The sequence below is a fragment of the Diospyros lotus genome, chromosome 1 (assembly GCF_014633365.1).
Source record: "Diospyros lotus cultivar Yz01 chromosome 1, ASM1463336v1, whole genome shotgun sequence".
Classification (NCBI taxonomy): domain Eukaryota; kingdom Viridiplantae; phylum Streptophyta; class Magnoliopsida; order Ericales; family Ebenaceae; genus Diospyros; species Diospyros lotus.
In genome coordinates, this window is record NC_068338.1 from 43,095,973 (window position 1) to 43,114,941 (window position 18,969).

Here is an 18,969-nt window from a genome sequence, read left to right on the forward strand (position 1 = left end):
CGTTGCAATCTCTATCGTCTCGTCCTATCACGTTGACATCCTTGCCTCGTCGTTGTTGCCGCTTTGTTGCTGGGGTCGATGGTGTGAGAGGGAGAGCGAGAGAGAGAGGGAGAGAGAGATAGTATTGGGCATTTGAGTCATTTATTGCAGGGGTAAAATGGGTATTTTATTGTTCTGTAAATGTTTCTGTACAAATAGCATGACTCGGGCCTAAAGCCTCTATGTCATAAGCCATCATGGAATTTCCAAACTGAACTTGGCTTGCATTTAGATGGATAATTTAACCCAAAGGGACAGGCTAAGATAACAACAAAGTAACATACAAGTTTTGGCTATTAATCTCATCAAGGGAGTTAAGCCACCCACAATTTAACGTTTCATTTCATTTTCTATCTGGATTGTATAAACCTTCAGATGATCAATCACCAAACCCGTTTTGCTTTTCATCTATCTTCATGATGTGAGATTAAAGGAATCAGCAATACTGTAGAAATCTGATTTCACCTTAGGCCATGCCAATTCTGGGGCCTGTGCATTCAGAGTGAACAACCTTCCTCCCTTAGCACAACATACGGCCATGTTGTGTCTTCTAAACATGGGGCTCTCAACTCTGTATTCCAGTGCATAGTACTTCACTTTCTTCTCCGAGTCCTCTCTCAGGCTGGCCTGCACCAGCGTTCCCTTCACATCGGCCCCTCGGGTCGATCCCGTAATTGCTCGAATAACAGTTTCTCCGACCTCCTTGGGTCCTCCGTATGCTTCAATTCTGTGAAATGAGCAACGAATTAGAATTTATGTTTATGTGGTTAATCAATATGGTGACATGCGTAAAAGGATTGAAGGGCTCACGAGAAATCCAGAGGAACAGGGGAGACAACAACACTGACGTTGAGCTCCCCGGTTGAGCCCGGCGGGCCGAATGCGACGACCGGCTCGTTGACGTTCCGGCGGGGGCGGCGGTCTTCCGGTGCCACACTGTTGAAGATTGGCGGGTCTAGTGATCTCTCAAGTTTTCCGACGGCTCTGTTTAACAGTGTTTTGTCTCCAACCCAGTTTGCTGGATATATGAACTCTGCGGTTTAGAGAATTCTATTTGTTTAGAGTTGCAGAGATTGAAAGTAAGTAATCAATGGCAAGGAAATGGAATTACTAACCGAATCCTTCATTTGTTTGGACGTAACGACTAAACCCTCCTACCGGATAGAGCACGTCCAGCTTGAGATTCCGCCCGGTCTTCGGCCAGAACCCCAGGAGAAAACTCGTAATCCCTGCAAAATTGGCTCCGAGAGCCACCAGGGAAGCTGACCCCACCCCGGTGAGAAGCCGGCGCCTGAAAACTGAGGCAAGAGGAGCGAATTGCTGCGACGGAGACTGTGCCGGTCGGAACGCTGTCTCCCGGGGGTCGTCTTTCCTGTCACTGGGCGATGGGGTCAGGCATATCCGAAGAAGACAATGGCGAACGGCCATTATTCACGCGCACACTGCAATTCAAAGGCTAAGGTTTGTGTTATTTATCATCATTCATCAGCGTCAAAAATTGAAAATTATTAGAATTGCAAAAAGTAAATTGCTGTTATTTTATAAAAAAAATCACTTTAAAACGATAAAACTAATTTTCAATTTTAGTATTTTTACTTGTTAGATAAGTTTGACTAGTGATTAAAAATGTATTTATAATAAAAAATGTTAATAGTTAATATTATTTGATAAGTCTAATGTTTGTAATTTTAAATATTAAATTATTTTCTACACATTTACTTTTTTACTTCGATAATAAAATCTCTAAATTTCTACTTCAACACTCGTAAGAACTTTAATAATAATAATAATAAAAAAAAGGAAACCTGTTTTACTTCTTACTATATACCTAAATGGCCAATAGGCCTCTTATAACAATACTGAGTGACGCTACTTTACTTTCATAAAGATAAATTAATTTGTTAATGGAAGAATTTTGATTCAGACGAAGTCCCAAATTTAATTTTTGTTGATAATTAAAATGGTACCTTGTATTTATAAAAAGAAAAGAAAAATAAATCATTATTCACCACTAAATTACCAAATTTAAAATTGTCACACCATTTTAAAAGAAAAATCTGATTTTTTTTTTTTTTGGGGGGGTATAACTTTATTTATCTTCCCAAAAATAGGGGGACACGTTTAGTTAAACAATTATGAAATTGAGAACTAGAAAATACTTTTTAAAACTAAACTGAATCTAAAATTTCCAATAATTAATTTAGTCTAATATATAATTCTAGGTAATTAAACCTCTATAATCAATTAAGCAAAAGAATCCGTAAGTTGAAATGCATGCATGGGTCTTTAAGTAAATAGTTGGGTTCTTACCAAAGTACTCTTTTAAGTAATTTCCTTTTTTTTTTTTTTTTTAAGGCAAAAAACATGTGAACAGACTCAATATTATTATTGGCTTCCACCACTTTGATATATGTTTGAATCATTCATTCATGAGTTTTGAGCGTTGGGGCGTCGCTTGTTTTAGTTTGGTTTGGTTTGCTTTCTTTTGTTGTAGTTTTAATTAGTTTTGGGTTGGCTAATTAAGGAATCTTCATTCCATCAAATTTGTATGGGTTTTGACATCCATAAAAAAAAAAAACTACATTAATGTTCTGTATATGATTGTTGTTGTAACAAATTAATAATAGATTTAGTTAGTAAATTATTAAAACTAGTGTACGAAATCTGAAGGTTTAATTTGTGTGTGTGTGTGACATTAATTTAAAAAAATTAGTTGTTTAATTTGCGGCCAGTACTGGACACAAAAAGACGACAACATACAGGGGCGGAGCCAGCATAGGCCCAGTGCAGGCCATGGCCCTCACTGGGCCTTTGCCCTCCATTAATTTGGCCCACACTAGGCCTTGGCCCTCCATTAATCTTGGCCCTCCATTAATTTGGCCCTCACTGAGCCTTGTCCCTCCATTAAATTTTGCCCTCACTGAAAATATCTTTTAGCTCCGCCCCTGACGACATACCCTATTTGACCACCTAAATTTAGAGTGATCCGAGTATCATCAGGACCTAATTAATTAATTACCATTCTTCTCATATATATTGCTTCCTAAACAACAACCATCCGTTTCCTTCCTTCCTTCCTTCCTATACAATTCCACCTCTCGTCTGAAAAATTCCCATATGGTCATCAGAAACATTAAAGATTGAGAGAGAAGATAATTTGGAAGGAAGGTGGGGTGTTTGGATTTGGATTTGAGAAATTAATTAAACAGTACCGGCCGGCGAGAGACATACATACATATATATATATATGATGGAGTGTGTTCCGTTGGACATCACGGTGATATCGGCTGACGACCTCAAAAACGTGAATCTAATATCCAAGATGAGCGTCTACGTGCTGGTGTCAATGTCCGGCGATCCCCGCACCAAGCGCAGGACTCCCGTCGACAAGAACTGCGGTAAGAACCCTAAGTGGAACGACCGCATGAGTTTTGCCGTCGACGAGGCCTCTCTCTCTCTCCACCCCAATCTCTGCATCCTCTTCCAGATTCGCTCCGACCGCCCCCTTGGAGACCGTGACATCGGCGAGGTCTCCGTCCCCATCAGAGAACTCCTCGACAACAATGACCCCGCCTCTGACCGCCTTGTCGAATACCAGGTTAATTAATTAATTTCCCTCCCTCCCTCCCTCCCTCCCCATGCACGCTGCTTGTTAATTAATTTCACACACACACACACACACACACACACACACTACTTTTTCCCTTTTTTCTAATTAGATTTTCTCTCTCTTTATCTTCTCATCAGGTCCGCACGCCGTCCGGAAAACCCAAAGGAACCTTGAAATTCTCCTACAAGTTCGGAGAAAAATCAACCGCCTTAAGCTCCGCCAACAATAATTATGACGAGCCGGTCATGGCATTTCCTGCACACGTTGGTGCCACCTCCGTTTACAAGCCACCTCCAGTAGCCGGTTACACTCCGCCACCGCTATACCAGGGGGCACCACCATATATGCACCCGGGGGCTTATCCTCCGCCGCCGCCGGGGTACGGGTACCCACCGCCGCCGATGTACGCCTGCGGCCCAAGTGGGTATCCTCCGGCGGGGACGTACGGATATCCGCCACAGTCGGGTGGGTACGGATACCCACCGGTGGTGCAGCCGCCGGCACACCAGGGTAAGAAGAAAAGCGGAAAAGGTGGGTTAGGCCTGGGGATGGGAGCTGGGTTGCTGGGAGGGCTTCTGGTGGGGGAGATGATTTCAGATGTTGGAGAGGTGGCTGCGTATGATGCTGCCTTTGATGGTGACTTCTAAACATACCTTATTATTGTTTCGATAAATATATATACCATATATATTATACTTGGAGAACGGTTACATCTTTGGAAATTCTTTTGAATCGGATGGACAATTGGTTGGTGATCGCCCCACTAAGTTTGCTGTTCAAATTCAATCCGATTTTAATCATTATTATTATGGGATAAAGAATACATAAGTTGGTTATGGCTTGGTTCCAAATTAACATGCATAAAAGTTTTGATGTAAAGTATTTTTTAAAATGATATAAGTCACTTATTTTTCTGCGTTTGAATGACAGAAGATATACTTTACATCAAATGGGGCAAAATGATACTTGCAGCAATAATCCCGACTCGTATATCAAATAAAGACGAGAGAAAACTTACCAAAGGGACTAAACCAGCACATCCCAGAATTAATAATGGGCCAAAGGAGCAGAATGATCAAAACCATAGAAGACGAACTGAGCAGCTTCAATAGGATACACATACGCCTTAACCGTATTGAAACTAAAGGGTACCAGTCCTACAGTGAATGAAACATGGATTAAGCTAAAGCTAGCTAGGCTACAAGGTCTCTACCGCCACAGGCAAGAGAGACGACACGGGCAATTCAACCGCTCGCAAAGAGCACGTACGAATGAATCATTTATTTATGGACATTAAACAACAAAAATGATTAGCCATTCATTCATCGTATACATTAAACAATAGAGAAACTGAGCAGCTTCAAGAGAATACATGCACCTTACCCCAACCCAACCAAACATATTGAGAATAACGATATCCAACCAAAGTTGAATAAATATTAAGCTGAAAAACCCTTTGCCCAGGCAGAAACCGAAAGAGAGATGGCAGTTCCCAATTCAACAAATTAACCTCTCGCAAATACCACTAAGGAAACCTATATATTATCCATTCATTAATATTAATTACCTTTCTCTGTGACTCGCACGCGCGGATTGTATCTTCCACAATCTTATGGGTTAACAAACCAACCTGATTTGATCAGTTCTATCTCCTCCATCAAATTCTTACAAATATTCCTCTTTATCACAAGGGAAGACATTAACGCATCAAGTCTAACCACCTACTCACACTGTTGGAAAGGGCTAAACATTTGTGGTTTAATGTCTATTACACTTGGCCCCCTCGGAATCAAATTAATTTTAAGATTTCGAAAGTTATTCCCATTGATGGCATTTGTCACTATATCTATACATATATTTATTTGACTGTCTCTTTTAATATTTTCATAATTAACTTAAATAACACTTTACATTATTAAATGAATAGTCATATCATCCTAAATAACTTTACGTCTCTTGATTACTCAATTCTTTATAAGGGTACCTTTTTTTAACACTTCTTCTAAATTTAAGTGGCACTACACTAGTAAGACCAATGTGCATTCCCATAGTCAAAAGAGAGAGTGTTCATTTTTGCAAATAGAGAGATACAACATTGCTTCCAGGGATATAGTCCAACGGTTGAAGGCGAACACGTGATTGAGTGCTTTGAACTATAGTTGCTATATAGTCGGTGAGAGGTCCCGTATTTGATCCTTGACTGCTAAATTCCATAATTAACTCTTCTTTACTGAAATCAAGAGGCTGAGCAACGAGAGACCCTTAAGGTGAGAGTTTCACCTTTTAAGATACAATATTTGCCTTGCCATAAACAAACAATACCTAAAACTTAAAAAAAAAAAAAAAAAAGGGATGCAAAGGGAAGGTGCCCTCACAAAAATCAAGTTATCGATACATACTTAAATGGAATGGATAGTAGCTGGGAGATCTCAACATCAGAACTCATTACCAACGTAAAATAAACTTAAGTTAATTTTGAGAAAATAAAAAAAAAAATCACTGTCAAATCATTTATATTTTAATGTCTACTTTGATTAAACTTGACTTTGACTTCAGAATCAAACTAATTTTAATATTGTGAAAGTTATTTTTCAATAATGACAATTATCACTATCTATACAGATGTTTATGTAACTGTCTCGTGTGATATTTTCTTAATTAACTTGAAAAACACTTTAAGATATTAAATGAATGACCATTTTTTAACTTTAGATGATGTTACACTACTAGTAAGACCAATGTATATTTACATTGTTAAATAGAGTATTCATTTTTACAAATAGATAGATACAACATTTGTCTTACTCTAGAGAAACAACGCTTACATTTAAAAACAAGATGCAAAAGAGAAAGAGCCCTTACAAAAATCAAATTATTGAGACATACTTCAACGGAATGGGTGGTACTTAAGAGAATTCATCACCAACATAAAGTACAACTTAAGTCAATTTTGAGAAAATAGAAAAAATTAGTTTCAATCATTTGTATTTTAATGTCTACTTTGATTACACGATCAGAATCAAATTAATTTTAAGATTGTAAAAGTAATTTACTAATGACCACATTTATCGGTCTCTTTTAATGTTATTATAATTGACTTAAACAACATTTTACGTTATTAAATAAGTAGACATGTTAAAATCATTCTAATTAAGAGGCTGTTTGGCTTACCGTTTTTTAGTAGAGCTTTTAAGTGGGGTAGTTATTAGCATAAAAGTTGTATAGTGTTTAAGTTAATAATGTGTTTGCAAAAATATGCTTTTAAGTTGTTAGTTAATATTTATGTGTTTGGTTTGAAAGAACTGATAAGTTATTAAAACTTGACAAAAAGACTAAAATAGACATGATGTTAAATGATGTAAAATTTTATTATTAAATATTAATAAATTATATATAATTATTAAAAATATATTAATATAATATTACTATATATTGTATATAATAATAATATATATTATTTTGTGTTATATATATATACATATAACATATAATATATATATATGCTGCGGTCGAAGAACAACAAGAACAACGGATATATAACATATAATATATATATATATGTCGCACCTGCGTGAGAAGAACAGCGACCGAAGAACAGCAAGAACAGCGATTGATGGCGAATCTGGGGAAGAGGCGACAGCGACAGCCCAGCTGGACGACGGTGACGGCAGATCGAAGCGAGGGGCGACGGCAGCAGTCCAGCGGCAGCGGCAGTAATGGCCAGAAGCAAATGGAAGATGACGGGAGGAGAGCAAAGGAGGAGAAGAAGATGAACTTGAGAGCATAACAGTATTTTCGTCGGTCAACTATATAGCGTTTTTTGCCAAAGTTGGGGGCACCCGCTTTTATAAAACGCTATTGCAATAGCTTTTAAACTACACAGTTTTTCAGCTGATTGTTATTGCCAAACACATAATAATAAAACGTTATATAGTGTATACGCTGCATAAGCAGCTTAAAAGCAGTCAAACCACTAAGCCAAACAACCTCTAAATTTCACCATATTATATCGTCTCTTGATTAGTCAATTCTTTGTAGGGCTTGTTTTTGTATTTCTTTTTAATTTTAGATGGTGTTAAATTAATAAGACAAATGTGCGTTCACATTGTCAAATAAAGTATTCATTTTAAGAAATAGAGAGATACAACATTTGCCTTACTATGGAAAAACAACACTTAAATTTAAAAACAAGATACAAAGAAAAGGTACCCTCACAAATATCGAGTCATTGAGAGGTACTACAATGAAATAGATGGTATTTGGAATGATCTCAACATGGAGTGCAATTTTGTTCACCCCCTTTAACGGGGTGAACATAACCTCTACTACTTTGAGGGTTATATTTAACAAAGGGACATCGTTAAAAGGGGGTGAACAAAATCGCACTCCTCAACATGAGATCTCATTGTTAACATAAAGTACAACTTAAGTTAATTTTAACAAAATCGAAAAATCAGTCTCAATCTATTTTAATGTCTACTTTGATTACACTTGGCTTGCTCAAAATCAAATTAATTTTAAAATTGTGAAAGTTGTTTCCCAATAATGACATTTGTCACTATCCATGCATATGTTTATGTGGCCCTCTTTTGATATTTTCATAATTGACTTGACTAACACTTTACATTATTGAATAAGTGGCCATGTTAACATCATTCCAAATAACCTTCTGATTAGGGTTAATTTTTATAAAATTTTGTTATAATAATTATACACATGTTTTAATTTTAAAATTAGTTTAATTAAATATTTATGCACAATTTATAGTTATATGTAAATTTAAAAGAAAATGAAATTTAAAGAGAAATTAGAGATGAATTAAAAAATTTTAAAAGAAAAAATATTACCCTTTAATTTTTGACCAAAAAAAATAAATTGAAAAGAATATAAAATATTTATAATATATAATATATTATAATACATATATACATGTATATACATGCGTGCCTTACCATATAAACATATATATAATATATAATATTATAATATATTACAATTGAATTGAAATGCAACATGCCTAAAAGTGAAGCATCAAATTAAAGAGCCAAATGCAATATTTTAAGAAAGTGCAAATGAAGCCCACATGCAAATGCAATTGAAGTTGGAAGTGAAGAATGTGAAATTGGACCCAGCCACATGTCCAATATTGAAGCCCAATTTGAAGCTCATTTGAAGACCCAGCTCGTGGAGACAGCAAGCGCACAGCAGAGCGCAGTACCTTGGGTTGTAATTACATTCAAATTGCAAGGGCAATTTGTATATATACACCCAACACAACACAACACAACACAAAGAGGAGGGGGGAGCCCTAGCCGCATAGCAACCAGAATAAGGGGTAAAATTTTCTAACAAGAGGAGCAGTGCACAGCAACGCACAGAATGGTTTAATTTCAGATTTGATTGGTTATATTGTTCATCTATCTTTCTTTCTTTTCTGTAGTTCTTTCATGTATGCAAGTTTGTCAGGCACAATTTCTTCTTTCAATTAATTACTGTTCTTTTATTTTCTGTTATTAATTTCTGTATTGGATTGCTATTTTCTCTTAATTTCAGCAACTTTAAATTTCAGTTAATTTTAATTCTGCCTTTACATTGAAATTTAAAATTAACTAAAATTAAGAGAAAACAATAATTCAATACAGAAATTAATAACAAAAAATGAAAGAACAATAATTAATTGAAAGAAAAAACTGTGCATGAGAAACTTGCTTACATGAAAGAACTACAGAAAAGAAGAAAGATGAACAATATAGCAAATCAAATCTGAAATTAGACCATTATGTGCGTTCCCGTGCACCGCTCCTTGCTGTCCGAAAATTCTACCCCTTATTCTGATTGCTATGCGGCTAGGGCTCCCTCCTCTCTGTGTTGTGCCGTGTATATATATATACATATATATTAAGCTCACAAATTGCCCTTGCAATTTGAATGTAATTACAGCCTAGGAGATCGTGTTCTGCTGGAAGCTTGCATATTCCACGAGCTGGGTCTTCAAACGGGCTTCAATATTGGACATGCGGTTGTTATATCTAGAGATGTCAAAAGGGCCGGCTTGGCCCGATCCGGCTCGAGTTGGCCCATTGACTTTTTAAACGGGCCGGGCTAGGGCCCTTTTGCCATGGATAGGGCCCGGCCCGGCCCACAGCCCCCTACAAAGGGGCCGGGCCGGGCCCTTAGCCCATAGGGCCTAGTAGGCTGGGCCAGGTGGGCCCGGCCCTTTTTTTAAAAAAAAATAATTTTTTAAAAATAATACATATAATATATACATATATAAATATCAAAATAATACATATATAAAAATTAGTTTTTTTCTTTTTAAAATATTTTCTATCTTAATTCTTAAGTTTTAAATATTATTTCATTATTTTATATTTCAAAATTCTATGTCGTATAAATTTTCTCGTGAATTGATATGAAAAATAATGTAGATATAAAAAAGAGAATGTTTATTTATAATTTAAATATATAAAAAATTTAACTTAAAAATTTTAAATAAATTGATGGTTATTATTTATATATATTGCGAAATTAAATTTTTTAGTATCCAATATCAATAATTACTAAAGAATAACAAAATTAAAAAAAAAATGAGTAAGGGTCTTACTGGCCCATAAGGGCCCAATGGGCAATGGGCCACGGGCCAGGCCAGGCCCGTCCTTGGCCCATAAGGGCCCAACAGGCCACGGGCCGGTCCGAGCCGTGGGCCCAATTTCTTTGGCCCAGCCCGTTTGAACAGTAAGCCCCGCCCGTCCCGAGTTGGGCCGAGCGGCTCGTGGGCCGCCCGGCCCTTTTGACACCTCTAGTTATATCATTTTTTTGATATTTAAAAAAAAGATTTGATGAAAATCTATTTTAGAATGAAAAATCTTTTATATTAATCTCATATTTCGAGATAAACATTTTATATAGATGAGCATTTTATATTTCGAAACATGTATGAAAAGTTTTGACACGAATATTCAAATGTTTGAAAAATCTAAACTTCATGCATCATGTTTCGAAACCTATGATTCGTGTTTTGAAACATTGTTAAACCATGTTTTTGTTCTTGTTTCGAAATTCCTTTGAATAGATTTCAAATATTTTTCTAAGTGTGCGTGCTTTATTTCAAAACATTTATGAAATTTAAACATATGTTTTAAAACCTCTGACTCTGTTAGCAGAACATTTAAAAATCGAAATACTTTTACTTCACATTTTTTTTTCTTTTATCCAGAACCTTCTCAAAAGTTATATTTTAATCTCCATGCTTTATGAATTCAAATTCAAATTTAAAAATATAGTAAATTCAAAATCATTATAAGCATAAGGCTTTGAATCCTACTCATGCTATCTCTCTAAGTACAAATCCAACTATAAAAGTTGGATATCACTATCTATACATATGTGATGTATGTTTCGAAATTAATAAGCTATGTTTCAAAATTTTCTTTTAAATCTAGTCTCTAATGACTATAAAACAGTCAAACGTCTATAAATAATAGGTGTTTGAAGACAAGATGGATACATATCAGAATATACACACTAAGATACAAGCAACACAATACACATGTGGTGAACACAAGATTTTGATTGATCTTTAAAAGAAGATCAACATACATCGTGATGTGTAAAGGAGAGGCAAGTCGAAAACAAGAAGTATAATATCTTTCAATTCTACTCATCTCAAACTAAGAGGTTTATACAGCCATTGGTAAGGCATTTTAGTGCTGTAAATTTATTGGGTTGTAAAGATAAATTTTATTTATTTTGTTAATTGTTATAAGGTTTGAATTAAGCCACAAAACTCATTGTGTACAAGATTTTAGAGTGAACTGAGATGAAACCCTTATTGTTAATCACTAGTGAAAATGATTGGATTTGAAAATCCTTCAAATAAGAAAACTTAAAGATAGTGAATTAGATGGGATGCCGAACCACTATAAATTTTGTATGCATCAAATTTATTGATTTGTTTGCTTACTACTTATTGCTCAAACTTTCAAAAAGATCGTTTTCAAAAGCTAAAACAAATTTTCTTTAAAGCATAAGTATTCATAAATCTATTTTTAATCTCAAACATCTTTGACAAACTTTTTTTTAAAGAAATTCTCTTTATCAAAGTTATTTCTTCGAAATCCTAAACTAAAAATTTCAAAACATCCCAAATCAAAAAGATATATTTCAAAACATACTCCCCTATATTTCGAAACATAATTCTATCATAAATGTTTAATTTATCAAAAAAATTATGTAAATTCCAATTTACCCCCTCTATATATTTGCTATCATTTGAAATTGGGTCCAATTTCACATTTTCACTTCCAACTTCCAACTTCAATTGCATGTGAGCCCCCTTTGAACGAACTTAAAATATTGCATTTAGGCCTCCAATTTGATGCTTCACTTTTACGCATGCTGCATTGCATGCATTCTAATTCAATTATAATATGTTATAATATTATATTATATATATATGTTTATTTGATATGACATGCATGTATATATGTATATGTATTATAATATATTATATATTATAAATATATATTTATATTTATATATATATTGCATATTCTTTTCAATTTAATTTTTTGTCAAAAATTAAAGAAAAATATTCTTTTTTTTAAAAACAATTCTAATTCGCCCCTAATTCCTCTTTAAATTTTATTTTCTTCTAAACTTACATATAACTACAAATTGTGCATAAATATTCAATTAAATTAATTTTAAAATCAAAACAAATATATAATTATAATAAAATTTTATAAAAATTAACCACTAATCACCTTTCATCTTATTGAAATGTCTCTTGATTATTAGATTCTTTGTAAGGGCACTTTTTTTTTGCACTTCCTTTTAAATTTAGATGGCGTTACACTAATAACTCAAAAATGCGTCCACATTGTCAAATAGAATATTCATTTTTACAGATAAAGAGATGCAACATTTTCCATACATAGAGAAACAACACTTAAATTTAAAAACAAGATGCAAAGAGAAGGTGTCTTCACAAAAATCAAGTTATTGAGACATACTTCGATGGAATGGATGATATCTGGAATAATCTCAACATAAGAACTCATTGGCAACATAAAGAGAAACTTAAGTCAATTTTAAGAAAATCAAGAGAATCAGTGTCAAATCATTTGTATTTAAATGTCTACTTTGGTTATACTTGGCTTGGTCAGGATCAAATTAATTTTAAGATTGTAAAAATTGTTTCCCATTTGTCACTATCTATATATATGTTTATGTAACTATCTCTTTCGACATTCTTATAATTGACTTGAATAACATTTTACGTTATTGAATGAGTGGTCATGTTGAGATCATTCTAAATAGCTTACCTTAACCCTATTGAAATATCTCTTGATTACTTGATTCTTTGTTGGGTATCTTTTTTTACACTTCTTTTTAAATTTAGATGGCGTTACATTAGTAACACCAATGTGCATTCACATTGTCAAATAGAGTATTCATTTTCACAAATAGAAAGATACAACATTTACCTTAGTATAGACAAACAACACTTAAATTTAAAAACAAGATGCAAAGAGAAGGTACCTTCACAAAAACTAAATTATTAAGACATACTTCCATTGAAGGGATGGTATATAAAATGATCTCAACATGAAAACTCATTGCCAACATAAAGTGCAACTTAAGTCAATTTTGAGAAAATCGAAAAAATCAATGTCAATCATTTATATTTTAATGTCTACTTTAATTACACTTGGCTCGGCAGAATCAAATTAATTTTAAAATTGTGAAAGTTGTTTCCCAATGATGACATTTGTCACTATCTATACATATGTTTATGTGGTTGTCTCTTTCGATATTTTCACAATTGACTTAAATACTACTTTACATTATTAAATAAGTAGTCATGTTGATATCATTCCAAATAATCTTCATCCAATTGAAATGTCTCTTAATTACTCGATTTTTTGTAGTGGCACCTTTGTTTGCTCTTCTTTTAAAATTTACATGACGTTACACTAGTAACACCAATGTTTGACAATGTGTAACATCAATGTGCATTCACACCGTCAAACAAACTAGAGAGATAAAACATTTGTAAGAGAAACAACACTTAAATTTAAAAACAAGATGCAAAGAGAAAGTGCTCTCACAAAAACCAAGTTATTGAGACATATTCATTAGAATGGAAGATATCTGGAATGATCTCAACATGACAACTCATAACCAACATAAAGTGCAACTTAAGTCAATTTCGAGAAAATTGAAAAAATCAGTGTCTTTTGCATGTGGTGATAGTAATGACAAACCACATCAGTAAGAAACTACCAGAAATATTTACAATTTTAACTGATTTCGCCTAAACCAAACATAAATAACATAGACATTCAGCAACAATTGATTAGTCTTCTCAAACACGGTAAATAGGTTGTCTGGCTACATACCTTACTTTCCCTTGTGATAAAAATTTGTAAGGCCTTAATGGGAATAGTCCAATAATTAGCTAGGTTGGTCGACCCAACAGATAATGAAATGTTACTAGAGAAAATGTCATGCGAGAAATTCCCTGCAGAACAGACACGTAGGTGTTATTGGAGATCCAAAGAAAACATAGACAAAGAATAATTACTTCTATGAAATACAAATTACTACTTTTTTAAGCATGTCTGAGTCACTAGTTCTTGTGTGTTTTTCGCCTTAGGATGAAAATGCTGGTTGAACCAACTTTTTTTTTTTGTTGCTAAGTGCATCAAATTAGGATGTAATAAATGTATGTTTAAAACTATTGATTGAATTAAAATCGATATAAAATCACTGATCCTTTTCTAATAAATGTTTTTTTTTAAAGAAACGCTAATCGAACCAGCGATTTTTTTTCTGAACAATGATTGGGCCAACTATTTTTATTTGGACTAATCTCCTAAGTTGAACTGGTTTTTTTTTCCAAAAAATGATCCAACCAACTATTGATACTTGGAGTAGTCTCCTAATTAATTTGGTTGAATTTATGTATCAGGAATCGTCTCCAAATTGCGTGATACCTGTAAGGAAGGGACCAATCAGGGGCACTAAGATATTCCTTGCTGAAATCCTCTGGTGGTGAGGCCAGACTTGTGCTGGAAGTCAAAAAAAATAAAAGCTACAGTATATTTACTGTAGAATTATTGTATATCACCTACCCCATTTGAAAATTACGGGGAGGCATGCCCCACTTAGCAGGATCATCTTGGTCATTTCAAGGTTTATTCAAACGAAAATAAAATTTTATTCCGAGCTATTTTTTTTTTTTGCTTTTGGCAACCACTTTTCAATATACCTAAAATAATAAAATTTAATTTTATCCTTCATTTTGTTCAATGGTCAACTACCCACATCATGCAACCACTTACCAATGCACTTTTTTCTCACCGGTCAAACTCTGTAATTTATTTCTTATTATTTCATGATCACCATTGCAAAACTATTTTCTTCTTATCATAGTAGAGAGGTCACTCATTCTTATTATTTTAAGTTCACCATTACTCAGTTATTTTATTCCAACTAATTAGAGTTAGTCATAGATTATTACAGTCAAATATTGACGACGATGTGGACAGAGTTTGACGAGAAATATAACTACTTAAAAAAACACCACAAATTATTCGACGAACAAGTAAGTAAACAAGTTTTAAGAGTTATAATAACATCTGTATGTATGTATTAATGTTTGTTATAAGAGATCGAGAAATTGGATTTGGGAAATCCATGTTTCCCAAACCCTAGGATTTGGGGAAGCGAAGTTGCTTCCCCAAATCCTAAGGTTCAGGAAAATCCATGTAAATCTATGTTCCCCGAACCTTCGGGAAGTGACAACTTTACAAATATTTTTTTATTTTAATTTTTAAATAATTGGATAAAAAAATATAAAAAAATTAAAGATGTAAAATCATCACTATAAAAAAATTAAAATATAAAATATAAAAAAATCATCCCTATCAATTTCCCCATATATTAAATAAAATTTATGAAAAAAAATGCATTTATTTATTTTTAAAAATTAAATTATTCAAGTCCAATACTTAGATGAAAAAATTAAGTATAAAAAAAACATGTTAATCAGCACTATTTAATTAAAAATAGGTTTAGCCAACAATTACATAAAATATAAAATATAAAAAAATTAAAGATGTATTCCCCGAACCCGTGAGTGTGGGGAATCCATACTTAAATAAAAAAATTAAGTATAAAAGAATATGTATTTATTTTTTTTAAAAATTAAATTATTCAAGTGAAATACTTAGATAAAAAAATTAAACATAAAAAAATATGTTAATGAACACTATTTAATTAAAAATTAAGTTTGTCGAACACTTGCATAAAAAATAAAATATAAAAAAAATTAAAGATATAAGGTTCAGGAACTATGGATTTTCTGATCGTGCGTTGAAATCTCCGAATTTAAACTCGTTATAAAATCGAAAAGCAAAATTCATTACTTAAAAATTCTGGTGAGACGAGATAACTTCGGTGACAAACAAATAACAGGCGACTGAGTAGAGAAGGCGACGATAAATAAAGAAGGCGATGTGTGGGTTGTGGCAACACGAGATATGAGATATGTGGGAGAAAGTAATTTTAAAATATAAATGATTGCGAAAAGTAAAAATTTGACTGTGAATAAATTTTTTTAATAATTTATTGACAGCACATACCTCTTACGAGATCATCGAAGACTTTGGGTTTGTGCTTTTGTATGGGAGTTCCCACTTCCCAGGGTGATCGAGGGGTCACCCGACTATTCTTTTGCAAAGCTGACTTAGGAGGGTGTCCCAGAGGTTTTTAGGCCGAGGACGAGAAGGCAGCCTTTTAAGTCCTTTTATTGGGCCTGCTTTCTTTTAACTGTGGCCTAAGTAGGACTTATTAATGGGCCTTGACTCATTGCTTCATTGGGCCTTAGTGCACATGAAAAAACATCCTCAATAACAAATTGATAATGAAGAGAGGGGTTTAGTATATGAAGCTCATCTTTTGCCAAGAACTTCAACCTGAAATTTCAAATGGGATAGAAAATTATTTTATAGTAAAGTAGATAAATAAGATTTCTTTATTTTTTTAAGTAGAAAAACAAGTATTCATTGTACCAAATCAAGCATATTTTCTAATCATTTCAACCAAAAAAAAAAAGCAAGGGGCTGTTTATTTATGAAAAACTCGAATGGTTTTTTAAAAATTAAAAACTATGTTCAAAACATTTTTTTTTTAAAATTAGAGAACACAAAACAAATTTTCTGCTTTATAAATCTGTACTAGACTTCATAAAATGTCTCAAAGATGCTTTCTACAGTTTTATTTGTAAATTTTAACGGTGTTTTTTCATTTATTTAAAAAAAAAGCACGATCTTCCAGGAAAGAACCCGACTCCTCTTCTTCTCACATCCTTCAGCTTCATCCTCTGCTTCGAAGGATTGCAGATCCTAATCATCCATTCATTTATTCTTTTTTAATTTTTATTCAAATAGAAAATAACATGATTTTAAACACATTTTTTTTTTATTTCTTGAAAGTCTAAAACTGATTTTATATTTGAAAGAAATAAACGTGTTTGTTTATTTTTATTTTTATTTTTTTTTATAAAAATAAAAATAGAAATAAAAAATAAAAAAATTATTCTTCACAAGCAAATAGCTACCAAACAATTTTGAAAGAAGATTACAGACTTGTTGACGGACAAGTCCGTGTTTGGATCAAGGGGATGAAGGGAGAGGGAAATTGAAACAATCCTCCTATTTGGGGAAAAAAATTGCCAACTAAAAGATGAAAAAAAGTACAGGAGGAGACACACTGTCTTCTTCATTTTCATTTTCTCTATTTAATTCTCAAACTGAGAAGGGGAGTCCTTACCCTTTCCTCACAAGAGAAAAGTAATTAACTAAACTACGTTTCCTTCCTCCTCCTCCTTTTCCTTTCCTTTCCTTTTTTTAATAAACCTTTAATTTACCTCGCCCCAAAACTCTCCCATACCCTGCCCTTCTCCTTAAATTTCTTCTAACAAGTGAATTATTTCCTTTACCTTGCCTTAAGAGACAGGGAGAGATTAGAAGAAAATCTGATTAGAAACATGAGCGCTATATATGTATATATCTCAAACAAAAAACTCGAAAGGGAACTGCGAACCTAGATATTCGGTCTCTAGGGCTTGACAGAGAGATGCTTTCCCCAATTGAAGATCTAGCTCCCTGCACTATTTGAGAATGGCTCTCTCTTTAATCAGATTGTCAGCTTCGGTCTCCTGCCAAGCAATAGCACCAAGGATTCAGATCTCTGAAATGACAAGAAATATTTGTTTTCTGTAAAGCAAACTTTTGCGGCGCGAAGAGGAGTTCAGAATTTCTCCAAATTTTCACCTGAAGAGGATGATGTGGGCAGACCGACCTTGTGGAATTTAGACTCTCTAAGACAGCTTTAACGTAGAGATCCAGCGGGTTTAGATTTGATCCGCTTAGAATCTCCGAGATCCAGAAAGAATTTCGGATCAAACAGATTGGAAAGGTGAGCTTCAGATCCGAAGGACAAATAGGTCGACATGCATACAATAAATCCTGAAACACCAATCGGCGGGAAGGTGAGTTCTAGATCAAAACTACCATAACAAATCGAAAGAGAGCTACATATATAAGAAATGGATCGGTTTCTTGAAAATCAAATTACTCACCTTCAAGCCAGATCTTCAGCGGTCTCTACGGCTTGAGAGAGAGAGAGAGAGAGGAAGGGAAGGGGGGGGGGGGGGGGGGAGAGTGTTTCAAGTTTCAACTATCATAGTGAGCACGAACGAAACGTTGAGGTATGCGGGTTGCTCTCTCTCTCTCTCTCTCTCTTTCTCTCTCCATATATATATGTATATATATATGGAATATATATGGAAGGTGAACGGCGTGCAAAGATACGTGGAATTAGTAGAGGGATTGGGGGCATGGGCATGCAACCAGCTGTCACACGCGTGTCAAGAGGCGTGGGTTGCATGCGACACCCTTCCAGAAGGTGCATTCTCTGCGGTCCGCCCAAACTCTGCCACAGGGGGACGGAAGGCCCACTTCTTTAGATTTAAAATATATATATATATATATATTTTTCATTTCATGCAAATCAGGTTTATATAAAATTTTATAGAAATAATTTTGACAATAGATTTTATATTATAATTTTACATAAAAGTAAAAAATGTTTTTAAAGCCCAACTTTGACAGAATAAATTTTTACTATGTCTTTGCTCAAAAGTTTTTACTCACAAATATATACATATATATGGATTGATTATTTTTCATCTGAACTATATTAGATTTGTTTTTTTACAAAATATTTTAAATATTCTTAATAAGAAATAT

The 18,969-nt window shown here is 33.8% G+C and overlaps 2 protein-coding genes across 7 annotated transcripts; one reads left to right on the top strand and one right to left on the bottom strand.

Moving 5' to 3' along the window:
* Positions 1-140: 140 nt before the first annotated feature.
* LOC127809693 (psbP domain-containing protein 7, chloroplastic) lies at positions 141-18,462 on the bottom strand. Of its 6 annotated transcripts, none has more exons than XM_052348734.1 (10): positions 18,300-18,462; positions 18,020-18,186; positions 17,762-17,876; positions 16,300-16,632; positions 14,053-14,174; positions 7,217-7,524; positions 4,668-4,806; positions 1,155-1,481; positions 850-1,072; positions 141-766 (listed from the first exon to the last, which is right to left on the bottom strand). In XM_052348734.1, exons 8-10 carry the CDS (start codon positions 1,465-1,467, stop codon positions 454-456), a joined length of 849 nt encoding a protein of 282 aa, XP_052204694.1. In that variant the 5' UTR covers positions 1,468-1,481; positions 4,668-4,806; positions 7,217-7,524; positions 14,053-14,174; positions 16,300-16,632; positions 17,762-17,876; positions 18,020-18,186; positions 18,300-18,462; the 3' UTR covers positions 141-453. The 6 variants fall into 6 exon arrangements, with proteins under 6 accessions (XP_052204694.1, XP_052204696.1, XP_052204669.1 ...); XM_052348736.1 differs by having other exon boundaries at positions 17,762-17,908; XM_052348709.1 differs by having other exon boundaries at positions 17,992-18,186.
* LOC127809688 (protein SRC2 homolog) lies at positions 1,476-4,345 on the top strand. The gene is made up of 2 exons (XM_052348701.1): positions 1,476-3,637; positions 3,787-4,345. The coding sequence occupies exons 1-2, from the start codon at positions 3,287-3,289 to the stop codon at positions 4,294-4,296; spliced, it is 861 nt and encodes a 286-aa protein (XP_052204661.1). The 5' UTR covers positions 1,476-3,286; the 3' UTR covers positions 4,297-4,345.
* Positions 18,463-18,969: the final 507 nt, after the last annotated feature.